This window comes from Haliotis rufescens, unplaced genomic scaffold (genome assembly GCF_023055435.1).
Source record: "Haliotis rufescens isolate VD_foot unplaced genomic scaffold, xgHalRufe1.0.p SCAF_45, whole genome shotgun sequence".
NCBI classification, from domain to species: domain Eukaryota; kingdom Metazoa; phylum Mollusca; class Gastropoda; order Lepetellida; family Haliotidae; genus Haliotis; species Haliotis rufescens.
The window spans coordinates 1,142,377-1,169,640 of NW_025964168.1; the positions used below are offsets into that span (position 1 = coordinate 1,142,377).

Consider the following 27,264-nt stretch of genomic DNA (forward strand, 5'->3'; position numbering starts at 1 on the left):
AAACATGTATTACTGACATGGGTTGCTGAAGATCAATTCAACCAGGATGTTCGTTCATGGGACCTAATTCCCATTAAAATAATAAACAAATCATCATTTGTCTTATTTGATGTATACAAATATGCTGTCTTGATCTCTCTTGAACGATGCTTTACCCCAGCGTAGTGAACGTGATTTCTGATCACAACCAGATATGAGAGGCCATAGATATTTCTTCTTCTAGTGTTTGTACCGTGTATCTTATATTTTCTAAAGGATGCCTGGGAAGTTTTTTGGTTGGCAAGATTGTAGTTTTGTAGTGAAATCTTTTTAGTAAAATAAGCGACATTATAAATTCATCACCCAAAATATTGTTTTAAATAAAATATGTGGCGATTCTGGGAAAACAGCAAGTGTTTTTAGTATTGTATTTATATTTCATTAAAATTCACATATCATAAAATATGTTATGTTAAAAATAGGAACATATATATAAACGCCCGGTGTAGCTGTTATTTACTGTACGAAACGTGCACAATAAGCACTTCGGAATTCCAAGTTAATGGTTTGCCCTCGTCTCATAAAAAAATAACTAAAGAAGCGCCATAAAATGAACCCCTCATATTTGAGGGTAACGAAATTGTGGTCAAAGGGAGGTCACTCTCAAATATTATCTTTGGCGATGATGGTAGACGATTTGGATGAAGATGTAATTTTCGAGGTATTTATAGGCATAATCAGCGATCTATTGTAACAACAAGCTCTGTTTGGTTTATGATAATCGCATATACTTTCTAGTTCAAGTAGATTGGATAACGTGCTTGGGAAAGACATTGTTTGATTGAGCCATCCAAGCGGTTCTGTTTTCGATCACGACAATTGAGTGTCACTCATTTACAAATGATTGTTTAAATGTTTTCAGTGGTTTGTAAAAGACATATAGGATAATAGATAATACCACTATCGCTGAGTACCAAGTGATTTAGGTACAACATTCGACTGTTTTAGTGTGAAGTCCTAAATAATAACTGGAATGTTTTTTTAGAATTCCCCCCTGTACCAGCACCTGCGGGAGGCAGGGGTGGAGGGCATAGACGCAGAACCAGTCCGAATCAACGGGAAAAGCACCCGCCAAACAGAGCAAGAACAAGCACCTGTCGTATGTCATGGAGAAATTCAATACTCAGACTGAGTTCATTCTGCAGAGATTAAAATAATTTTAAACAATTATCCAGGAGCATTAAATTGTAATCAGTCGAATCATTGAAGGAAGATGTTCAATTATGATTTTCATATTTTAATAATTGTGTTCTTTTTTTATGATGTGTTATACGTTCATTAAAAAATCAGAACTAACTTTCGTTGATGATAACAGTGAAGTAGAACACAATGAGAAGGGTTGGTTTAAGTTGAATTTCTTGGCATGTATATGTTCTTATGTTTGTTGGTTTATAAACAGCCCTCAGCACTGACACTCAAACTGTTTCAGCCCCCGGCCGTGTCCAGGGTGTCACAGATCTGCCGGAAGTGTTTCAACTTTCTCTACACGCTGCTCCGTAAACACAAACACCAGACAGACACAGAGGTCAGTAGGGGGAGGCTCTGCCCTTGTTTGAAACTTGATGGCCAGTTAACATATGTGATTGATTTGCTCATACTCTCATCTTGACAGGTACATGGTTCACACGTTCTCTCATTTGCTCCATGACAGGTCCAACGGTACAAGGACCAGGTGCTGTCTACGCTGCGGTCCTCCAGGGTCCTCGTGGAGGACGACCAGGTGTTCCTGCAGGACTTTGTCGGGGAGGAGCCAGCCCCACCCGACAGTCGACGCCCCTCCACATCTCACAGGCTCTGGGTGAAACTGATGTAAGTACACTGCACTTCCGTGCCATGTGAGATCCCCTGGAATACCATATACCTTTGCTTTGTTGTGACTAATAGGTCTTCAGCAACCCATGCTTGCCATAAAAGGCGACTATACTTGTCGTAAGAGGCGACTGACGGGATCAGGTGGTCAGGCTCGCTGACTTGCCTTATGCATGTCATCGTATCCCAATTGGGTGGATCGATGCTCATGACATCAATCACTGGATTGTCTGGTCCAGACTCGATTATTTACAGACCGCTGTCATATAGTTTGAATATTGCTGAGTGCGTCGTTAAACAACAAACAAAGAAAACTAATGCTGACCTGGTGCAGTGAAATGTTGGCTGCTTGTTCTTGTTCAGATTTATGCTGGTTTTATAGTGCTAGCCTATTGAGATACCATGCCGCAGTTTTAACATGGATACCCCACTAGGCCACAGTAAGCTGACACTCTGAGTTGACCAGTCTTTTAAATTATCCCCTTAATGCCGAAAGCCAGACAGGGTAACAACAAGTACCATATTTTAACATGTTTTGGTATGACGCGGCCAGGGATCCAACCACCGACGTTCCACTCTCACGGCAGACACTCTGTCCATTAGACCACAGAGATGGTCCTTAGCAATATAGATCCTCAACAATGAGTGATCCTAAGTTTGAGAGTTGAATGTGATAGTTACTCTAGCCACTACAATAGTGACTGAGTGAGTATGGTTTTACACCGCTTTTAGCAACATTACAGCAATATCATGGCAGGGGACACCAGAAATGGACTTCACACATTATACCCATGTCGGGAATCGAACCCGAGTCTTCGGCATGACGAGCGAAATGTTTTAACCACTAGGCTACCTGATCACCCCTAGCCACACCAATAAAATCTATAAAATACTCCCGTGTGTAAAGCAGTCGACTTCACTGTTTCTCAACGATGTCTTGTATTACAGATTTCCTTCAGTCCTTGTACCATGCATGGTAGCATACATCGCAGCACGTCTGACTGACAGTGGCTCCCCCTACAGTGTGACCTCTGACCTGGTGGCAGGAGCTGTGGCGGTGTTGGGCGTGGTGTACGGAGTTGTACAGGGGGTGGAGTACAGAAGGCGGCGCCAGTATGACCGACTGTACAACATGTTCACACGTTGCCTGGACACCTTCCTCAGTCTCCTGACCGTGACACGCAAGAGTCTTCGCTTGATACAAGAAACAGAACTGGTCGCCAGAGGTTTTACCTTGTTAGTTCAGTGTTGCTTCTCATTGCATATGATAACCATATGATATGACATCTTCTGTTGTCCATGTTGTCTAACTATCAAGTCGTAAGAGCAGTAGGATGTCTTCAGTGATGTTTCTTGTAGGGTTGCATTTGTCAGCACCATACCCATGCTCGTGGGTTTCACCGAAGTGGTAACCGTCTGAGACCTGCATCACTTTTTTAGCTCACCTGACTGAAATTCAGGTGAGCTTGTCATTAAACACTGTCCAATGTTAACTTTTACATTTTTTAGTTTTCCTCTGAGAATATCAGAGCTTAATTTCTCTGAATGTATGTATGTGGTTTTATTTGTCCCTGGGGACAGCAACCCCTCAAGATACTGCTAAGACTTATGATACAGAGGATTACTATAGAGAACTAAGAGAGAACTAAGAACTAAAATTTCCAGTTGGGCTAGATCCATTTCAGAAGGGGCGCGTTGATTCTATTGTCTGAATCCACAGATTCAAATGATTTCTCTGACAAAAACCATGTTATGGTTGATATATAATTTCTCAATATATTTGCCCAATCACCTACAGTTGCACCAGTTTTACTTGTTTGAAATACAGGTTCAGAAATGTCAGTCATTTCCTGTCTCAGAATCAACTGCATCAGCAGTAGCATGACATCACCATAATGGTTTAACTTAGACTGGTGTGGTCAACTTAGATGACCTGTGAAGATCTGGGGTAGAATAGGTCTTCAGCAACCCATACTTGCCGTAAAAGGCGACTATGCTTGTCGCAAGAGGTCACTTACGGGATCGGGTGGTCAGACTCGCTGACTTGGTTGATGCATGTCATCGTATTCTAGTTGCGTGGATCGATGCTCTAGATGTCAATCACTGGATTGTCTGGTCCAGATTCGATTATTTATAGACCGCCATGATATATATAGAATATTGCTGAGTGAGGCGTTAAACAACAAACAAACAAACAAACAAACAAACAAACAAACAAACAAAACAAACAAGACATGAACAAGATGGTGACTGTGTTTCTCATTGACTGCTGTGTTGACATCAGAGTGAGTCAGAAGACCGCAGTGAGTCAGCTGGACAGGAAGCCGTCTGCTGCCACCAGGAGGCAGTGTCCACAACTCCGCAAGTGTCTGTTTGCTACATCCCGGGCCGCCACGCTGGTGTTGAGGCAGACCACACTCAAGCTGATCCACAGGTAAGAGGGGAGTGTTGATGGAGACGTCTTTCCAAGGCAAGGAATTTAACTGACTATAAATGTCCAGTGTCCACGCTTCACGAACTAGGCTGGGAATTCTTTGTTACATTTTGACTGGACTAACGAATCTACACATCGTCCAATCAAAATTGCTAAACGAACTAAACGTCCGGTTCGTAAACAACATGGATTTCAATGTGCAGAATTCGGTTGACTGAAGGATTTGCAAAGCATGTGTACCCCCAACTGGCAGTCGACAGATATTTTGCAAATCTTTTCATGTTTTTAATCAAGGTGCTCAAGTTATCTGATGCACTTTGCAAATGTAGCGGCCATAAAATTTCCGAGTCCCGTGATGGGATTCGAACCACGGACCTTCTGATCCGAGGTCGGACGCCTTGTCCACATGACCAAAGAGGTTAACCCCGTCAGCAAGCTGACAAGGTAAGGATGTCATCTGTGGGATGACTCCACGCCCTGCTACATACTCCCCCGTCAACAGAAGGCATTTCCCGGGCCGCATAGTAGGGTACTGAGGCTTATTTTGCTCAAATTAAATATGAACGTGCTCAGCCCCACGTTGGGCGCCAATGTAGCGGCCATAAAATTTCCGAGTCCCGTGATGGGATTCGAACCACGGACCTTCTGATCCGAGGTCGGACGCCTTGTCCACATGACCAAAGAGGTTAACCCCGTCAGCAAGCTGACAAGGTAAGGATGTCATCTGTGGGATGACTCCACGCCCTGCTACACAAGGTAAGGCCCCTTTATTACAATTTAGATCTTGATGACCGATCAGATCATCTTGACTGGGCGCTGCCATTTTGTTTGAAGCAAATGCAAGTGGTATGAGAGGTGGAATCTGATTGGTCAATAGGAGAGACATAGCAGGGACATAACTCGTAATAGCCACTGGTGGCGCTACGATCGAGCCTGGAAATTCCAGCCTAGTTTGGCAAGGTTGGAAACTGGACTTTTATAGTCAGTTAACTCTCTTGCCTCTGGAAGATGGGATGGAGAAAAGTTCATAGAGCACTGCTAGAATGTTGACGGTGCATCGCTAGAGAGCTGCTAGAAAGTTGCTGGTGTGTTTTCAGAACTTTGCAAGAGTTTTGGCAGAACATTGCAAGAGAGTTGCCACAACAAATTCTTGTCTGAATGTTGCTTGTTTTGCACTCAGTTACTCACTCGTATGCTTCAGGAAGTAGCATTCAGTTTTCTTGATTCATTCCTTTGCATAGTAAGTACATTCAGGGCTGGTTTTAGCTCACCTGACAAAAAGTTAAGTGAGTTTGTGTCTTTGCCTGTTTGTCGGGCTTGAGTCATGTGTTTTCCATTTATACAGTTTCTCTGTAGAATGGTCCAATGATGACACCCCATTTTCTTCAAAAGGTTTGAATCCTATTTCAAATATGGCTGGCATGGCATCCATATTTAAAAATCTATCAATGGACATTCCTCAATCATTTCTGTTAAAAATGTAATGAAATTTGGTATATATTTAGTTCGTTGTGGTACTCATCACATGTTATTTGTGACATTCTCTCAAAATGCACTCCCTGGCACTCTTTTGATCATATTTTGTGTTTTAAGTCCTCAGTATTTATGCAGGAAATATGTGAATATCAATGCTGACAGTAACTTTGTTAGGTGGCCATCTTTTGACTGCCTATTCAGGTGAGCTACAGCATCTACAGGACTGTGGCACTAGTTGTTATCATTTATATGCAGGGACAGTTGACTTTTTATTTAATAGACCCCATTCCAAAGCACTCTCAGCTTACTCAATCCATCATAGGTTCTATGCTTACAACAGTTATAACAGATCGCTGTGTGGAATCAGCCCAGAGACTTTTAAGATTTGAAAAACGAAATACACAGGTAGACATTTCTCCTCCCAGACATCCCCTGATCCCCGAGATAGACTCCATCTCCCACTACTTGGCGGGGATCGCCCTGGAGGACTACGGACCCTGTCTACAGTCTCCCCAGGATGAGGAGAACTCTGGACCATGTCTACAGTCTCCCCAGGATGAGGAAGACAGGGGTGATAAGGAGGAGAGGGTGCTCTACCACCTGACTGATGGGTACTCCGTGGCGGCTCTCAAGGTGAGTCACGTACCACCTGACTGATGGGTACTCCATGGCAGCTCTCAAGGTGAGTCACGTACCACCTGACTGATGGGTACTCCGTGGCAGCTCTCAAGGTGAGTCACGTACCACCTGACTGATGGGTACTCCGTGGCAGCTCTCAAGATGAGTCACGTACCACCTGACTGATGGGTACTCCGTGGCAGCTCTCAAGGTGAGTCACGTACCACCTGACTGATGGATACTCCGTGGCAGCTCTCAAGGTGAGTCACGTACCACCTGACTGATGGGTATTCCGTGGCAGCTCTCAAAGTGAGTCACGTACCACCTGACTGATGGGTACTCCGTGGCAGCTCTCAAGGTGAGTCACGTACCACCTGACTGATGGGTACTCCGTGGCAGCTCTTAAGGTGAGTCATGTACCACCTGAGTCATATGTTCCGTTTACATGTTGATTGGCAGGAAATGTTTCAGCAATAACATGATTATGCAAAGGTTTGTGGAAGAAACAGCTTTGCCTTAGGTAGAATTGATGACCAAACTCTACGAAGAATAACAATTGATAAAATGTTATGTTTCGTTCCAATATCTGCATGCAAATGATAAATGATATAGTTTCTGAGCCTCACATAGAAGGAATTGTGTAGCGGATTGTTTTGTGTGTACATTACATGATGTCATAGAGGTTCATCCACAAACACTTGACTCAGTTGTGCAGATTGTGACAAGTAACTAAAATAGGCATGGGTCAGCGAACTTGAGGAATGTGCAGTGACCAAGTTCTTGCAGAAAAAGGGCTTAACACGAAAAGCCGCCCATAAAGATATAAGCATAACATTTGTAAAGAGACCGGTAAGTGTAAGCGTGGCAGTGAGAGCCTTGAAAGTGACCCCCATCCTGGAAGGCCTGTGATGTCAGCAACCCAGAAATGATCCAGAGAATTCACTTTATGGTGTTGACTGAATGTCATATTACAAGTTCATCAGACATTTCAGTGGAGGGAGTATATTCCTTTACCACTGAAACTTTGGCAATAAAGACAGTATTAGCTCGGTTTCCAAAGGTTATGACATCTGATAAAAAATTCACCAGGCGCCTCAAGCCTCATGATAATCCAGCTCTGTTTGGGGCTGATCCAGAAAGGTTCTTGCAATGATTTGTGAATATGGATAAAACCTGTGTTCAGACAATTATCAAAACAGTCGAAGCATTTGACATTACCACCACCACCAAAGCAGGCAAAGTCTGTCTCATCAGCTGGAAAAGTTATTACCTCAGTGTTCTGACATGCCGAGGGTGTCGTTATGGAAAGAGTGTGCTCCTCCATCAGGACAATATGTCAGTGAACAAATCAGTCATTGCCATGGCTACAAACCATGAGTCTGGCTTAGAACTCCTTCAGCAGCCATCTGGCGGTGTAAGACTGCCATCTCTTCCCAAACATGGAGAAGGCTCCAACCGGAACACATTTCAACTTGAAAAGTGATGTCAATGCAGCTGTGGAGAAGGTGGACATCCAAGAAGAGGACTTCCATGAAACTGGAATAAAATCCCTCCAAGAAAGTTGGCAAAAGTGTGTCAATGTGGAAGGGGATTGTGTTGAAAATAAATAATTTCTAGTCTTTTTATGCGGGGCTCAGAAGTTGTCAATCAACTCTCATGTATGTTAGCTTGGTTTGAATTATGTTTAATTGTCTTTTGCCACTTTGAGCAAACACTAAAATGCAAAGATGTAGCTGCAAAGCTGTGTCAAAGTGGTGCTAGAACACCCACCCACCCACCCACCCACCCACTCACTCACTCACTCACTCACTCACTCACTCACTCACTCACTCACTCACTCACTCACTCACTCACTCACTCACTCACTCACTCACTCACTCACTTCACCAGGCCATGACTGAACTGTTCCACCTGCATCTGTCCGAGTTTGTCCGAAGACTGGCGCTGTGCTTCTCCCAGAATTCCCAGCCTACTGATGGAGGTATGTTACAGGAAGGACCCATCTTGAGAAATCTGTCTCTCTAAATAGTTTGCTGGACGTATTTATGTCGGTCCTTTTGAAACAATAAACAGTGTTAGCATCAGAAGTCATTTTGGATACACCTTATCACCATTGCATTTGGTAAAGTAACATTTTACAAAACTTACAAAACTTTTTTACCCATATCAGAATTATCCCTGTCCTGTATAATTCGTTAATGACTACTGTGTGATGTTGGTATTGCCATTTTCCAGACGGGAGCAACCCATTTGACACAATTGATCTTACAAGTGACCTTGGCAGGACTTTACAGACAAAAGAGTTATCATTGCGCCGCCTGTATGACTTCCATAGGAGCAGTCCACAGGGGAGACAACCCAAAGGTCGATCTCCTCAAAACAAGTGTTCCTCACAGACAGAAGAGTTCTATATAGCTGTACACAGCCTTGACCTTCATCTGCAAGCGACAATCTCTCGGTGGGATATTTATCAATATCATGCATAGTGTTAGAAATAACCGAGTTAATAAAAATCATATGTACACTAGTGCAAATATCACTTCTCACACCAGTGTATTGTTTATGTCATCCAGACGTAATTGACGTAAGCCTTTATGAATATTGGTGGTTTTACTTGATACAGAAGGGTTTAGTAAATTAAGATCATTATGCTCGCATGAATGTCATACGGATTTTATGAAACTTGTGTAAGAATTCATGCATAACCAAAGCTCTCACTTGGTAAATACAAGTATTATGACACTTATTTCGTAAAATCATTATGAAACACATATGAGTGCAATAATCTCTTTTTTCTAAACTATTCTGTATCATGTAAAACCAAAAATTATATATTCTAAAATAGTTACTTGGCGGAAACTAAATTATGGCAAATCCACACACTGGGATTTGAGGGCATATTGGGTCTTACTGTGTTGTAAGAGCTTACTTTCTGGGATTGGATCATTAGAATGTACTTTGTGACTGGGATGGTTGTATGTCATCGTACCCAATAACATTGATCACTCTTCATGCTGTCAGCCACTGGTTTGACTGACCCGGATGCAAGTTTGTTTGCTGATTGCTGTTTGTTATCTAACACTGCACATTAGTCAAGCTAAATAAGGGCAGTCAATAAACATTCTGGTCTGAACAAGACAATCCAGTGATTGATATCATGAGCATCGATCCATGACATGGAATATATGACATGCATCAACAAAGTCAGTGAGCCTGACCACCCGATCCCATTAGTCAGCTTTTACGACAAGCATAGTTGCCTTTTACAGCAAGCACGGGTTGCTAAGACATATTGTACCTCGGATGTTCACGGGTCTAAAAATGTAATGAAATTTGGTATATAGTTAGTTGTGGTACTCATCATATGTCTAAGGCGCGCCGATTCGCTGTGCAGAGTTGTGTCCCTTGGGCACGCCAGAAACCTATGATTGTGGGTTCGAATCCCGGTTTGCCCCAATTATGTTTCTAGGTTTGTCAGCACCATACCCGTGCTCATGGGTTTCACCGAAATGGTAAACGTCTGAGACCTGCATCACTTCGGGCTTTCCTCCCACATTAAGCTGACACGCCGTGATATAACTGGAATACTGTTTAAAGCAGCGTTAAACCCAACTCACTCACTCACTCATCACATGTTGGGATACAATGACATGCATCAACCAAGTCACCTAGTCTGACACCCCAATCCATTTCGTCCTCTCTTACGACAAGCATGGGTTGCTGGGGACCTATATTCCTACCTGGATCCCATGGATCCAGATTACAGTAGTAACACTGATACGTGGCTGCAGCGTGAAATAACATTCACTCTTTCTTCTGCTAATTATTCTCCCTAGGGTTCGAGATCTAGCCAGTCAACTTGAGTCTAGACTAGAAGATGTTCCAACCAATCAGCAATCAGAATCTGAACATGCGGCCAATGAGAAGTGGGTGTCCTTCATGGCAGGTATTAAGGCGGAACTAGAAGCATGCAAGGGCTGCTGGGACGAGGGAACATCTCGTCTGGAGAAGGCCAGAAAGCAGGGTGTGTATATAAGTTATAAATTGCAAGTGATTCCATGACATTTGATTGGTTAACCAACCAAAACCTTTTACATTTGGGCTTAAAAAAATACAAATATTGCTCTCAGGCAATGGCTTTTGAAAATATAGTGTGGGCGGGCGGTGTGTTTTGTTTTGTTTTGTTTTTGAGGGGAGGGGTTGTTTTTGGTGGGCGGTGTGGTTTTGTTTTTTTGGTGTGTTTTTTCGGGGAGGGGGGGGGGAATCGTTCAAACTAGTATATAACCAAATACACGTCTGTGTAACCAAATAAATAGTTGTGTACAATCAACCTGGGAAAGGGCCTCCCTACATATATGTATTCCTTGATGAGTGTAATACTGGAATACAGAATTTGACTACCATTGTACCTGGAATATTTAAGGATTTTGTTGGGGTTTTTTAAAAATGGAAATAAAAACGAAATGTGCAACAAACTTTATAATGATGTGAGTGGTGCCTGAGAACCAAGATATTATTTTTTTTCGCCTTATGTTTAAAAAAACCGAAGAACAAACAAGGCGATGCCCACCAATGGACTACTGTTTCCCAATTGGCTGATTATAGGATCTTTGGCATTATTGCTCAGAGTTATGTCATGCATTTCGTACTGTTTTCTTTAGTTTTATGTGTTAATGATCAAAAAATCAGTCTGTGAATTTATTTATAAGAATTGACTTCAACATGTTTTTGCAGTTATAGAGTTATGAACTTCAAAACCGATGTGCACACTGTGAAAATCAGATACGTAGTGCACACCAATTTTTACTTTATACCTCCATAAATGAGGTAATATTGAGGTCAATCCTTAATTGATGATATAATGGGTTGCGTTACCGATGTCATAACCCAATCCGATAAATATGAAACTGGGGCGGTCGGGTAGCCTTGTGGTTAAAGCATTCGCTCGTCACGCCGAAGACACGGGTTCAATTCCAGACATTGGTACAATGTGTGAAGCCCATTCCGTTGTCCCCCGCCGTGATATTGCTGGAATATTGCTAAAAGCGGCGTAAAACCATACTCACTCACTCACTCACTCTAACTGAAACTATTGTCTTGGTTGTTATCTGTCATGTTAGGAAGGACAGACATAAATTGTCTACATATTAATCCCATAAGTTTTTCAATAATACCTTTGCTGTTATGTTTGCAGTTCCCAAACTGGAGGTTCCCCCAGATGTGGCTTTGCTAAAGTCAGAATCCAGAGTAATTCCATTTGCTGAAATTGGAGACCCAATCATTGAAGATCAGGTACATTGTTTCCATGTAATCAGTCACTGTACATATGATAAGGGGAGACAACCATGTAATCAGTCACTGTACATATGGTAAGGGGAGACAACCATGTAATCAGTCACTGTACATATGGTAAGGGGAGATAACCATGTAATCAGTCACTGCACATATGGTAAGGGGAGATAACCATGTAATCAGTCACTGTACATATGGTAAGGGGAGATAACCATGTAATCAGTCACTGTATATATTGTAAGGGGAGACAACCATGTAATCAGTCACTGTACATATGGTAAGGGGAGACAACCATGTAATCAGACACTGCACAAATGGTAAGGGGAGACAACCATGTAATCAGTCACTGTACATATTGTAAGGGGAGACAACCATGTAATCAGTCACTGTACATATGGTAAGGGGAGACAACCATGTAATCGGTCACTATATATATGGTAAGGGGAGATAATCATGTAATCAGTCACTATATATATGGTAAGGGGAGACAACCATGTAATCAGTCACTGTATATCAAGCTCCTTCCCAGCGCGTGACACCTTCGTTACACTCTCGGTAACATCGCTGCCACCAGTGTGGGCGCGGCCATTACAAGAATCTTGAAATTTGCCCTCCAACCCCATATGTACTAACGTTTATACTTCTTTTTATGTCTTTGGGAATGCCATCATATTTCAATTTGAAAAGGTTTACGACTGACCATGTTTTCCTGATGAATTTACTTTGTTGTTTTGATAATCAGATTGGTTCGAGATTGCAGACTAACGGAAAATCAACCAACTTCTCCCTTACATTCTTACTATATCAATAATACGATAGTTTTAATGAAACAAAAATTCAAATTGACAAACGAAGAAAGTAGTTTAGCAGCGATAAGTGTATTCGGCGTCACGATAATCGTCACTTGTTCGTAAACATAATGGTCATTCGGTTGCGAGTTCAACTCCAAGCATGGTTGTGGCCACCTATTCACAGTGGGGAGTTTTGACTGGTGGCAGCGATAGTATAGAGAGCTCCGGGAACGTACTATCGCTGTGAGGAGCTTGACTGTATATATGGTAAGGGGAGACAACCATGTAATCAGTCACTGTACATATGGTAAGGGGAGATAACCATGTAATCAGTCACTGTATATATGGTAAGGGGAGATAACCATGCAATCAGTCACTGTATATATGGTAAGGGGAGACAACCATGTAATCAGTCACTATATAAATGGTAAGGGGAGATAACCATGTAATCAGTCACTATATATATACACAGTAAAAAAAGTGTTGCACCCCCACATTAATACGTTTGATACATCACAACATTTAAAACGCCGGACTCTGGTTTTAATGGTTGGTATTCCTTGGGGATCTGATGTTAAATGTGTAATGTTTTCGGAGGGAAGATGATCACCAAAACGTAGCAATCAGCACGTGAATTGCATGGTGCATGACATTTGCAGATTGCAGTATCTTCTTAAGCTCAACATCGCCTATAAAAGATGTTCTCTGACAGCCCAGTTTATTGTAACCCACAATGCCGGGTAGACGATTGTCAGAAGCAGTCAAGTGGCAGATTATTGGCCTTCATGGAGCAGGTCTTTCGTTCAAGGAGATTGGCAGAAGAACCGGACATCACTACTCAACAATAAGCCGTTTGGTCAGAAAACACGCACAAACTAATGATGTAAGGAATCGCAGACCCTCTGGCTGACCACGTAAGACCACAGTTAGAGATGACAGAGCGTTGTTGAGGGTGGTAAGGCGTCATCCATTTGCTACAAGCACAACCTTGAAACGTCTTTGGCTTCCTCGTCAACAGTTCAGTACCCAGACCGTGAGAAATCGTCTTAAAGCTGCAGGGTTGAAGTCCAGAAGGGTTATCAAGCGACCTAAACTCACAGACAACCACAAACGACTACGTCTAGCCTGGTGTAGACTGAGACAGAACTGGAACTTGAGGTCCTGGAGAAGAGTCCACTGGTCGGACGAAAGCAAGTTCCTTCTGCATGTTGTGGATGGCAGAGTGAGAGTATGGAGGCGTCCTGGAACAGCTTATACTGCAAGAAACATCATGCCAACTGTACCATATGGAGGTGGATCTGTTATGGTCTGGGGATGCTTCTCATTTGATTGTAAGCTTGATTTAGTGACCATACGAGGCAACTTGACAGGGGAGCGCTACATCCAAGAGGTGCTGAATCCAGTTGTGGTGACCCATTTTGACAATCATCCACTGGCCACCAGACCGATATTCATGGATGACAATGCCAGACCACATCGTTCACGAGCTGTGACCCAGGTTATCCACAACAATGCTCTGACGCAGATTCCATGGCCAGCAATGAGTCCAGATCTGAATCCTCTGGAACATGTATGGGACATTTTGGGACGCCTGATTTATCGTCGGGACCCTCCTCCACAGAACTTGCGTGAATTGGAAGCAGCATTACACGAGGAGTGGCAGCAGCTGCCCATGGAGCGATTCGAACGTCTGGTGAGGAGTATGAGACGAAGACTTCAAGCTGTGATCCAAGTGCTTGGTGGAAGTTCTCAATATTGACTTACTGTGTTCGTCAAATCTCCATATGACATTCTTACCCTATTGGATGAATTTGGTCACTAAAAATTATTGAGATGTCACCATACTTAATGCGTCTTCGTTGTTCGTTCATTTTTCGTAAAAGTTCAGCATGAGATTATTACATGCCATAAGGTCATGGAATACCCCATTTAAGTTCATTGTATAGACAATACACTGGTTTGTTGGTATACACGAAATCCTGGTTATAATATTCATTCGGTTATCTTTACACCCTTTCAAAACACCCCTCCATGAAAAAGTATAGGGGGTGCAACACTTTTTTTACTGTGTATATATGGTAAGGGGAAAACCATGTAATCAGTCACTGTATATATGGTAAGGGGAGACAACCATGTAATCAGTCACTGTACATATGGTAAGGGGAGACAACCATGTAATCAGTCACTGCACATATGGTAAGGGGAGACAACCATGTAATCAGTCACTGTAGATATGTTAAGGGGAGATAACCATGTAATCAGTCACTGTAAATATGTTAAGGGGAGATAACCATGTAATCAGTCACTGTACATATGGTAGGGGGAGATAACCATGTAATCAGTCACTGTATATATGGTAAGGGGAGATAACCAAGTAATCAGTCACTGTACATATGGTAAGGTGAGATAACCATGTAATCAGTCACTGTACATATGGTAAGTGGAGACAACCATGTAATCAGTCACTGTACATATGGTAAGGGGAGACAACCATGTAATCAGTCACTGTGCATATGGTAAGGGGAGATAACCATGTAATCAGTCACTGTACATATGGTAAGGGGAGACAACCATGTAATCAGTCACTGTACATATGGTAAGGTGAGATAACCATGTAATCAGTCACTGTTCATATGGTAAGGTGAGATAACCATGTAATCAGTCACTGTACATATGGTAAGGTGAGATAACCATGTAATCAGTCACTGTACATATGGTAAGGGGAGACAACCATGTAATCAGTCACTGTACATATGGTAAGGTGAGATAACCATGTAATCAGTCACTGTACATATGGTAAGGGGAGACAACCATGTAATCAGTCACTGTACATATGGTAAGGGGAGATAACCATGTAATCAGTCACTGTGCATATGGTAAGGGGAGATAACCATGTAATCAGTCACTGTACATATGGTAAGGGGAGATAACCATGTAATCAGTCACTGTACATCAAGCTCCTTCCCAGCGCTTGACACCTTCGTTACACTCTCGGTAACATCGCTGCCACCAGTGTGGGTGCTGTCATTACAAGAATCTTGAAATTTGCCTTCTAACCCCAAATGTAGTAACGTTCATACTTTTGTTTATGTCTTTGGGAATGCTATCACCGTTCATTTTGAAAAGGTTTACGACTGACCATTTTTTCCAGATAAATTTACTTTCTGTTTGTATAATCACATTGGTTCTAGATTGCAGACTGACGGAAAATCAATCAACTTCTCCCTTACATTCTTACTATATCAATAACATGATAGAGATAACCATGACAAAAAATAAAATAATTTAGCAGGGGCAAGTGTATTCGGCGACACAGCAGTTGTCACTTGTTTGTAAACATAACGGTCATTCGATTGCGAGTTCAACTCCAAGCATGGTTGGAGAATGCATTGAGCGGTGGCTTGGTTGATTGTGTGACTTTGTACAGAGTGGGACGATGCTCATGATGCAATGTTTATTAAAGAACAAGCACAGCATCAAACATCAATACAAGAAATGTTTTACTAATGTGTTATACCATGTGTATAATTTAATTTAAAGTTTTAAAAATGTTATATGTGACATTACTATCAAATGAAATGCACCATGTTCTGAAACATATTTGTCACTAATTCACAACATTGGAAGGTATAGAAACATTCATAGAGTGGAGGATTCTAGGGGTGGGACAGGTAACTCGGGTACCCGGGTCAGGTGGGTACTGAGTAGGACCCAGGTACCCACAGGACTCCCCGGACCCGTGGTTAGTGACATGATATATTTTTTTAATGTCAAAAATTATCTAGAACTCTATGGTTACACTACAAGTCTCTAATGTTCGTTTTCCTTCTGACTTTTCATATGGTTGAATAAAGATACAACTTAAGTCAACTCCAGCGTATGCATGACCAGATCATTTAATACTTGTATCTAAGTACATTTTACAAGTGATATTCTAAAAATGTTCCCAATCAGACATTTTGTATCTCTACAGTGGGTATCCGGGTAGGGTCTGGGTAATAGGGGGTTGGGTACCCAGGAAGTAAATTTGGACTCGTCCCAGCCCTAGAGGATTCATGTGGTTTTGCCATCAGTACCAATGTTACCTGTTCTCACAAACTTTAGTATTAACCATTTGAGGTATTATCATTCATAATGAGATATATGACATGCTTGTGTGTAAGTCTTTTTCACATTTACACTTGTAAAAGGGTGAGGATATCGATGACTTTCTTCTTTTTTATTGATGTTACCCTTTTGACCATGTTTTCTACAGAGAGCTCTTTAACAAACTATGTGTTTGCAAATTTTCATTTTTTCCACCACCCCACAAAATCCTAAAGATCAAAATATAATTACAAAACTAGCATGTTTTTGCCAGCAAATGTGGTAGGATTTATCTAGTAATGGAGTGTCCCCGTAAAGACCCTGGTTAGAATTGGTCATCAGCAACTCATGCTTGTCGTGAGAGGCGACTAACGGGATCAGGTGGTCAGGCTTGCTGACTTGGTTGATGCATGTCATTGTATCCCAATTGTGTAGATCGATGCTCATGATATCAATCAGTTGATTGTCTGGTCAAGACTCGATTATTTACAGACTGCTGTCATTTAGCTGGAATATTGCGAGGTATGGATTTAGACAACAAACAAACAATGCTGCTCCTCTGTGTCTATGGTCCCCTGTGGGGATTACAGGTTAGAATAGGTCCCCAGCAACCTATGCTGGTCGTAAGGGGCCTCCAAATGGATCCGGTGGTCCGGCTCAGTGACTTGGTTGATGGCGTGGCATTGTACCTGACTGCATTGATCATTGTTCACAATATAGATCACTGGATTGTCTGGTCCAGATTCGATAACTCACAGACAGCCGTCATATAGCTGGAATATTGCTGACTGCACACAAACAACACACAAACATACAACCACAATGACCCACACAACATTTGTCACCATGCTCTGTGTCAATGCTACTTAATGTACAGAGGGGGCACGGGTGGCCCAGTCGTCTAAGGCGCCGCGATTCGCTGTGCAGAGTTGCGTCCCTTGGGCACGCCAGAAACCTATGATTGTGGGTTCGAATCCCGGTTCGCCCCAATTATATTTCTAGGTTTGTCAGCACCATACCTGTGCTCGTGGGTTTCACCGAAGTGGTGAACGTCGGAGACCTGTATCACTTCGGGCTTTCCTCCCACATTAAGCTGACACGCCGCGATATAACTGGAATAATGTTAAAAGCGGCATTAAACCAAACTCACTCATTCACTCACTCACTTAATGTACATACAGAAACCACAAGACCATTGCAATATACTTTTCAAACTAGTACTGACACCAGCTCTTACAGTATATCTTTCAGCTGCAATTGTTTGTGTTAAGGCCCCTGTGGTTACACACACACTGGCCTGTTCACAGAACAACGCAGTCATCATAAATTACTTTCAAAGAAAGGGAAGATTGACATGAGTGTAGCCACCATCACAGTAAATCAAGCCAGTCCACTTGGTTATCAGCAGCTTAACGTACATCAATGGCCGCTGCACTCGACACACAGGCTTCGTATCCTGGTTGACTTGTCTCAGTGTGAAAAGAGTGCTCCTCGATTCACTAAAGATAAACACCACAAACCTTTCACTTTGGAGAAGAAATTATTATTAAGTGTGAAAAGAAATTAAGTTTGAAAAGTATAAAACCCAGGTCCCCTTTGTTTGATTAAAAATGGTAGAACATAATTGTAGAACATGCATAAGACATAGAAGTGACAAGTTTTATTTTGAATCATGCTGTCAGTTAAATTAATGTCTGACAGACCAGGTACCTCAGCCTGCTTTTTGCTCATTGGTCCGTTTGAAGTTCCTGGCAGCTTGAGATCCCTGGCCTGAAATGTACCACATTTAATGGCAGACATTTATACAAGTTGAATAAAGCATGCGTCCATCCATTTAGATCCGGAGCACTAACATGAAGACATGTACCTAGATCTGTGTCATCACACAGCACATTTGTTTTCCACTTATTTAATGGTAATGTATGTACTTGCAGTAAAATAAGGACCATTAGCTCTAAATTCTAGTGCAACTGGCCAGATAAAACGGAGTGCCAACAGCTCCAAAAATAGCTATCACAAACATATGCTTTCTCTGTTGTTGCAGGTGTTTGAGGTGTACACTGACCCCGATGTGGTCTGTTGTTGCAGGTGTTTGAGGGGTACACTGACCCCGATGTGGTCTGTTGTTGCAGGTGTTTGAGGTGTACACTGACCCTGATGAGGTCTGTTGTTGCAGGTGTTTGAGGAATACACTGACCCCGATGAGGTCTGTTGTTGCAGGTGTTTAAGTTTTACACTGACCCCGATGAAGTCCGTTGTTGCAGGTGTTTGAGGGGTACACTGACCCCGATGTGGTCTGTTGTTGCAGGTGTTTGAGGCGTACACTGACCCCGATGAGGTCTGTTGTTGCAGGTGTTTGAGGTGTACACTGACCCCGATGAGGTCTGTTGTTGCAGGTGTTTGAGGTGTACACTGACCCTGATGAGGTCTGTTGTTGCAGGTGTTTGAGGCGTACACTGACCCTGATGTGGTCTGTTGTTGCAGGTGTTTGAGGAATACACTGACCCCGATGAGGTCTGTTGTTGCAGGTGTTTAAGTTTTACACTGACCCCGATGAAGTCCGTTGTTGCAGGTGTTTGAGGGGTACACTGACCCCCATGTGGTCTGTTGTTGCAGGTGTTTGAGGGGTAAACTGACCCCGATGAGGTCTGTTGTTGCAGGTGTTTGAGGGGTAAACTGACCCCGATGAGGTCTGTTGTTGCAGGTGTTTGAGGGGTACACTGACCCTGATGAGGTCTGTTGTTGCAGGTGTTTGAGGGGTACACTGACCCCGATGAGGTCTGTTGTTGCAGGTGTTTAAGGGGTACACTGACCCCGATGAGGTCTGTTGTTGCAGGTGTTTGATGAATTCACTGACCCTGATGTGGTCTGTTGTTGCAGGTGTTTTATGAATTCACTGACCCTGATGAGGTCTGTTGTTGCAGGTGTTTAAAGGGTACACTGACCCCGATGAGGTCTGTTGTTGCAGGTGTTTGAGGCGTACACTGACCCCCATGTGGTCTGTTGTTGCAGGTGTTTGAGGCATTCACTGACCCCGATGAGGTCTGTTGTTCCTGGTGTTTGAGGTGTACACTGACCCTGATGAGGTCTGTTGTTGCAGGTGTTTGAGGCATACACTGACCCCGATGAGGTCTGTTGTTGCAGGTGTTTGAGGCATACACTGACCCCGATGAGGTCTGTTGTTGCAGGTGTTTGAGGCGTACACTGACCCCGATGTGGTCTGTTGTTGCAGGTGTTTGAGGTGTACACTGACCCCGATGAGGTCTGTTGTTGCAGGTGTTTGAGGTGTACACTGACCCTGATGTGGTCTGTTGTTGCAGGTGTTTGAGGCATACACTGACCCCGATGAGGTCTGTTGTTGCAGGTGTTTGAGGCATACACTGACCCCGATGAGGTCTGTTGTTGCAGGTGTTTGAGGCGTACACTGACCCCGATGTGGTCTGTTGTTGCAGGTGTTTGAGGTGTACACTGACCCCGATGAGGTCTGTTGTTGCAGGTGTTTGAGGCGTACACTGACCCCGATGAGGTCTGTTGTTGCAGGTGTTTGAGGCATACACTGACCCCGATGAGGTCTGTTGTTGCAGGTGTTTGAGGCGTACACTGACCCCGATGAGGTCTGTTGTTGCAGGTGTTTGAGGCATACACTGACCCCGATGAGGTCTGTTGTTGCAGGTGTTTGAGGGGTACACTGACCCCGATGTGGTCTGTTGTTGCAGGTGTTTGAGGCATACACTGACCCCGATGAGGTCTGTTGTTGCAGGTGTTTGAGGCATACACTGACCCCGATGAGGTCTGTTGTTGCAGGTGTTTGAGGCGTACACTGACCCCGATGTGGTCTGTTGTTGCAGGTGTTTGAGGTGTACACTGACCCCGATGAGGTCTGTTGTTGCAGGTGTTTGAGGCGTACACTGACCCCGATGAGGTCTGTTGTTGCAGGTGTTTGAGGCATACACTGACCCCGATGAGGTCTGTTGTTGCAGGTGTTTGAGGCGTACACTGACCCCGATGAGGTCTGTTGTTGCAGGTGTTTGAGGCATACACTGACCCCGATGAGGTCTGTTGTTGCAGGTGTTTGAGGGGTACACTGACCCCGATGTGGTCTGTTGTTGCAGGTGTTTGAGGTGTACACTGACCCCGATGAGGTCTGTTGTTGCAGGTGTTTGAGGTGTACACTGACCCCGATGAGGTCTGTTGTTGCAGGTGTTTGAGGTGTACACTGACCCCGATGAGGTCTGTTGTTGCAGGTGTTTGAGGTGTACACTGACCCCGATGAGGTCTGTTGTTGCAGGTGTTTGAGGCATTCACTGACCCCGATGAGGTCTGTTGTTGCAGGTGTTTGAGGCATTCACTGACCCCGATGAGGTCTGTTGTTGCAGGTGTTTGAGGCATTCACTGACCCCGATGAGGTCTGTTGTTGCAGGTGTTTGAGGAATTCACTGAGCCTGATGTGGTCTGTTGTTGCAAGTGTTTGAGGCGTACACTGACCCCGATGAGGTCTGTTGTTGCAGGTGTTTGAGGAATTCACTGAGCCTGATGTGGTCTGTTGTTGCAGGTGTTTGAGGCATTCACTGACCCCGATGTGGTCTGCTGTAGCAGGTGTTTGAGGCATTCACTGACCCTGATGTGGTCTGTTGTTGCAGGTGTTTGAGGCATTCACTGACCCTGATGTGGTCTGTTGTTGCAGGTGTTTGAGGCATTCACTGACCCCGATGAGGTCTGTTGTTGCAGGTGTTTGAGGAATTCACTGAGCCTGATGTGGTCTGTTGTTGCAGGTGTTTGAGGGGTACACTGACCCCCATGTGGTCTGTTGTTGCAGGTGTTTGAGGCGTACACTGACCCCGATGAGGTCTGTTGTTGCAGGTGTTTGAGGCGTACACTGACCCCCATGTGGTCTGTTGTTGCAGGTGTTTGAGGGGTACACTGACCCCCATGTGGTCTGTTGTTGCAGGTGTTTGAGGCATTCACTGACCCTGATGTGGTCTGCTGTAGCAGGTGTTTGAGGCATTCACTGACCCTGATGTGGTCTGCTGTAGCAGGTGTTTGAGGCATTCACTGATCCTGATGAGGTCTGTTGTTGCAGGTGTTTGAGGCATTCACTGACCCCCATGTGGTCTGTTGTTGCAGGTGTTTGAGGGGTACACTGACCCCCATGTGGTCTGTTGTTGCAGGTGTTTGAGGCATTCACTGACCCCGATGAGGTCTGTTGTTGCAGGTGTTTGAGGCATTCACTGACCCCCATGTGGTCTGTTGTTGCAGGTGTTTGAGGGGTACACTGACCCCCATGTGGTCTGTTGTTGCAGGTGTTTGAGGCGTACACTGACCCCGATGAGGTCTGTTGTTGCAGGTGTTTGAGGCGTACACTGACCCCGATGTGGTCTGTTGTTGCAGGTGTTTGAGGCGTACACTGACCCCGATGAGGTCTGTTGTTGCAGGTGTTTGAGGGGTACACTGACCCCGATGTGGTCTGTTGTTGCAGGTGTTTGAGGCGTACACTGACCCCGATGTGGTCTGTTGTTGCAGGTGTTTGAGGCGTACACTGACCCCGATGTGGTCTGTTGTTGCAGGTGTTTGAGGCGTACACTGACCCCGATGAGGTCTGTTTTTGCAGGTGTTTGAGGCGTACACTGACCCCGATGTGGTCTGTTGTTGCAGGTGTTTGAGGCGTACACTGACCCCGATGAGGTCTGTTGTTGCAGGTGTTTGAGGCATACACTGACCCCGATGTGGTCTGTTGTTGCAGGTGTTTGAGGCGTACACTGACCCCGATGTGGTCTGTTGTTGCAGGTGTTTGAGGCGTACACTGACCCCGATGTGGTCTGTTGTTGCAGGTGTTTGAGGGGTACACTGACCCCGATGTGGTCTGTTGTTGCAGGTGTTTGAGGCGTACACTGACCCCGATGTGGTCTGTTGTTGCAGGTGTTTGAGGCGTACACTGATCCCGATGTGGTCTGTTGTTGCAGGTGTTTGAGGCGTACACTGACCCTGATGAGGTCTGTTGTTGCAGGTGTTTGAGGCGTACACTGACCAAGATGAGGTCTGTTGTTGCAGGTGTTTGAGGCGTACACTGACCCCGATGTGGTCTGTTGTTGCAGGTGTTTGAGGCGTACACTGACCCCGATGTGGTCTGTTGTTGCAGGTGTTTGAGGCGTACACTGACCCCGATGAGGTCTGTTGTTGCAGGTGTTTGAGGTGTACACTGACCCTGATGAGGTCTGTTGTTGCAGGTGTTTGAGGCGTACACTGACCCCGATGTGGTCTGTTGTTGCAGGTGTTTGAGGCGTACACTGACCCCGATGTGGTCTGTTGTTGCAGGTGTTTGAGGCGTACACTGACCCCGATGAGGTCTGTTGTTGCAGGTGTTTGAGGCGTACACTGACCCTGATGAGGTCTGTTGTTGCAGGTGTTTGAGGCGTACACTGACCCCGATGTGGTCTGTTGTTGCAGGTGTTTGAGGCGTACACTGACCCCGATGAGGTCTGTTGTTGCAGGTGTTTGAGGTGTACACTGACCCCGATGAGGTCTGTTGTTGCAGGTGTTTGAGGCGTACACTGACCCCGATGAGGTCTGTTGTTGCAGGTGTTTGAGGCGTACACTGACCCCGATGAGGTCTGTTGTTGCAGGTGTTTGAGGCGTACACTGACCCCGATGAGGTCTGTTGTTGCAGGTGTTTGAGGCGTACACTGACCCCGATGAGGTCTGTTGTTGCAGGTGTTTGAGGCGTACACTGACCCCGATGAGGTGGAGCCCGGAAGCTGGAGCTGGGAGCCGATCCTTTCCCCCGAGGAGCGTGTGAGTACCTCAAGTTGCTCAACTCGACATATCTTCCGTCTTGCTTGTTTAATTAGTTGGTTAATGGATTTTTGTTCAAACCTGTAGGGTTTAGGTATAATAACAAAAAAAAACGACAATCCAGAGAAAAAAAGAAATAAATGAAACAGTGTTTTGGGGGGATATTAAAAGGGGAACTGGCTTACTCCACTGAGATGCTCTCTAGTGTATGTCACTGAAACTAGGTAATAGATCAAAAGAAAAGTTCCACACAACAGGTAAGTGTTTCGTTTCATTATTTGGTAATATTTCTTAAATTTTGTATGTACATCAAGGAAGTGCTGACCTGATGCCATTTGTGAATCAGGATTACGTTTGAGGTTACAGTACCGTGTAGCCATGCCACCTTAATGTCTAGAATGTAAGTTACTTGCCAGAGTTGCCATTAATTACATAGCTAGATGGGGTGGTCCTACTCGCTTGGCACTGTTTGTGATGGTTTGCCAGTTGACATGTTGTTTTATGCATCAACATTACAGAGCGGCTGACAATAGTCTGTATGCTAGTTTTCAAAGCAAAAGCAATTCAAATAATTTTGTCAGTTTTTATTTTTTTGTAAATACATCACACATGCATTTATGTTTTACACAATTTTCTGTATTTGTAACCAGTCAGGTGTGATACTGCCTCCAGATACTAGATGGCACATTTCTGTCCATTCTCAAATTGTCTCTTGTCTCGACAAATGCCTGTTCAGTTTTCAAAAGTTTGAAGATGTTGGGATGGGAACCGGCAATCTGGAGTCTCAGTTACCTTTGCCACCCCTCAACATGGTTTGTTGTGAGTGAATGAGTGAGTATGGTTTTACGCCGCTTTAAGCAATCTTACAGCAATATCACGGCAGGGGACACCAGAAATGGGCTTCACAAATTGTACCCATGTCGGGAATCGAACCCGGGTCTTCGGCGTGACGATCAAACGCTCTAACCACTAGGCTGCCCGACCGCCCCTGTTGTAAGTGGTGAGTGAGACACTGGGGAGTAACTTTAGTGTCTGTTACATTGTTTCAGGAGAAGAAGAAACGTGAGAAACAGGAGGCACTACGTCTGTTGACAGAGCTCAAATCTGTCATCTCCGTCAGAGCCCAGGACAGAGAGAAGAGAGAGCAGATTGCCCTGTCAAAGATGGGTCAAGGGAAGACAACTCCTGCAGGACATAATGATGAACCCACAACTGAAACATCTGGAAATGTAACTAAAAACATTACCCAGAGCGCTGAACAAAATAGTTGTCATACTTCCATTTTGTATGGGAGAGATGACTTAAAGTCAGTGTGTGGACAGTCGCCCAGAGTCCATCGAAGGGGGGATAACTCTGATACGATTGAGAATAACAGATCCACCGTTGACGTTGATGATCGTTGTGACGATACTGAAGTCGGGGAAAGTATGTTCAGTGAGTTGAAGAAGGATAGATATTCATTTGCTGGAGCTGAGTGTTTGGACTCTTCTACTGAGAGTCATAGACATCTGTGTGAGGGTCGTATGTCAAAATGTCTGCCATCTGGTGGTGACGATCAGAGTAAGCCTGAAGCACCATCTGGTGGTGATGATCAGAGTAAGCCTGAAGCACCATCTGGTGGTGACGATCAGAGTAAGCCTGAAGCACCATCTGGTGGTGACGATCAGAGTAAGCCTCAAGCTCCATCTGGTGATGAAGATCAGAGTAAGCCTGAAGCGCCATCTGGTGATGAAGATCAGAGTAAGTGTGAAGCGCCATCTGGTAGTGATGATGAGCAATCAGATACAGCGTCATATGGCAAAGACTATGCCCCAGTAGAGAGAGACGACTTGAAAGAGAGGCTTGAGAGAATTCATGGAACTAATCTTGGTTTTACAGCCAATGTGGCTGCTATGGCTGCTGCAAGATCCGCGTTGCTCCGACGAAGTGAGCAGACATTTGGTGACACATTCGGAGACAGCAGCGAAGAGGAGGAAGGCATTGTGGGATAGATGCTACAGCATTCATTTCTTGACAAAGTACTTATGGAGGAGCTAGGACAGACAGTTGATATTTTTAAGGGGCAGGTGTGTGTGTTCTTCTTTGGGTTTACCACTATGTTTTCTTATCTTTCAAGATTTTCGTGTATTTCATACTCTCTTTTTTTCTTATATGTTCTTGTTTCTTGTGGGTGGGTCCATTTTGATCTCAGCTTCTTAAACGATTCTTCCAATGATAGTGAGTGAGTGAGTTGGGTTTAACGCCTCTTTTAACAGTATTCCAGTTATATCACAGCTTAATGTGGGAGGAAAGCCCGAAGTGATGCAGGTCTCTGACGTTTACCACTTCGGTGAAACCCACGAGCACGGGTATGGTGCTGACACACCTAGAAACATAATTGGGGCGAACCGGGATTCGAACCCACAATCATAGGTTTCTGGCATGCCCAAGGGATGCAACTCTGCACAGAGAATCGCGGCACCCTAGAAAACATGTGATGAGTACCATAACTAACTATATACCAAATTTCATTACATTTTTAGACGACTGGGCCACCCGTGCCCCCTCTTACAATAATATAAACAATAAGGTGTTAAGATGCATATCTTCAACCCAGTGCATCATGTGAGTATTGTTGCAAACTTCAGGTTAGGCTCTTCATCCAAACAAGGAAATAAACCTGTCTGGCTTTAACTTACTCAGTTACATGACTAAAAGTGCCCAAAAAAAATTGCACATGATAAATCACCAAGATCATTTAACAGTGACATATGAGATATATTTTGAGTAACTCATTTTCTATTTTGTAAATTCATTTTTTTTTTTACAATACTCAATGTTTAAGTTTATATTGACTAATAAACTGTTTATCATTTTTATACATTGTTATATATGTAAAATTCAGAATTCATTTCAGTAGACTGGACAATTTTTGGAGGGTTATGAATGACTTGTAACTGCCTAATACTCGGTACAGTGTATTAAATTTGTCATAAAAACAATTTTGACAATTTGTTTCATTCCAAAGAGAAAAATTCATCATATCACATATCTCATAACACTCATATCACTTCCACTTGCTTCAAACAAAATGGTGGCGCCAGTCAAGACCATCTGATCGATAATCAAGGTCTTTATTGTAATAAAACTGATCTTACCTCGCAAAGTATCTGTCGACTATGCATTTCAGTGTACAGGATTGATTTCTCCCACCCCTAGGCCTGGCATTCACCTTGACGTCTGTACACGCGCTGCCGACCATCAGCTCGAAGGCAAGAGCTACCCAGGTCGGAGAACAAGGACACAGCCCCAGTCTTGAACCTGCCAACCCCGAAAACGCCTTGCCTATATCAACCTGTTATGTCGGTGTTGTGGCGTCAACGTCATTCCACATGCTCAGATACCAAGTTCCCTCAATCGCCATGACACCGTCGACAGACACGATGTCCGAGAGCTCTCCGTTGCTGTCTCAGGGATGAAGCAGTTTTGGAGATGAAGTCCAATGTCTTGAACAGGCGTGGTCACGAGGGGTCTCCCACTCCTAGGCCTGTCTGTTGTGTGACCTGTCTCCCATAAATGTCGCCATCAACCTGGTTATGCCAACACAGGTGCAACCGAATGGTCAACGACTCTCTCGATTGCTGTTCAACAAGGCATATCTTTTTGGTGCTTTTGTTTACTGTGTTCCGAACAGTGTTTCTCGTTTGTTTGTTGTTTAACGCCCCCCTCAGCAATATTCCAGCTATATGACGGCGGTCCAAAAATAATCGAATCTGAACCAGACAAATTAAGTGATTGACATATTGAGCATCAATCTACGCAATTGACCACCCGATCCTGTTAGTCGGTAAGCATGGGTTGCTGAAGACCTATTCTAACCCGGATCTTTACGGGGATGTTCCAACATTTCAGCATCACTTTATACCAGTTTTGCATGCGGGTTAGGTCCTA

At 44.1% G+C, this 27,264-nt stretch overlaps 1 protein-coding gene across 2 annotated transcripts; it reads left to right on the top strand.

Annotated features, from left to right (window-relative positions):
- The first annotated feature begins 642 nt into the window (after positions 1-642).
- On the top strand, positions 643-25,657 carry LOC124145932 (vezatin-like). 2 transcript variants are annotated; one of them, XM_048383181.1, is made up of 14 exons: positions 660-700; positions 1,025-1,138; positions 1,469-1,564; positions 1,691-1,848; positions 2,797-3,084; positions 4,133-4,282; positions 6,184-6,391; positions 8,267-8,357; positions 8,612-8,834; positions 10,213-10,400; positions 11,571-11,668; positions 23,254-23,334; positions 24,384-24,879; positions 24,952-25,657. In XM_048383181.1, the coding sequence occupies exons 1-14, from the start codon at positions 662-664 to the stop codon at positions 25,323-25,325; spliced, it is 2,604 nt and encodes an 867-aa protein (XP_048239138.1). In that variant the 5' UTR covers positions 660-661; the 3' UTR covers positions 25,326-25,657. The 2 variants fall into 2 exon arrangements, with proteins under 2 accessions (XP_046371869.2, XP_048239138.1); XM_046515913.2 differs by having other exon boundaries at positions 643-700; positions 24,384-25,657.
- The last annotated feature ends 1,607 nt before the right edge of the window (positions 25,658-27,264 follow it).

Excerpts from the sequence above, each read along its gene's own strand:
- LOC124145932 (XM_046515913.2), top strand. The coding sequence starts at position 662 with ATGATGGTAGACGATTTGGATGAAGATGTAATTTTCGAG. Across the intron at positions 3,085-4,132 it reads GTCGCCAGAGGTTTTACCTT|AGTGAGTCAGAAGACCGCAG; the intron begins GTTAGTTCAGTG and ends TGTTGACATCAG. Across the intron at positions 23,335-24,383 it reads TCCTTTCCCCCGAGGAGCGT|GAGAAGAAGAAACGTGAGAA; the intron begins GTGAGTACCTCA and ends ACATTGTTTCAG.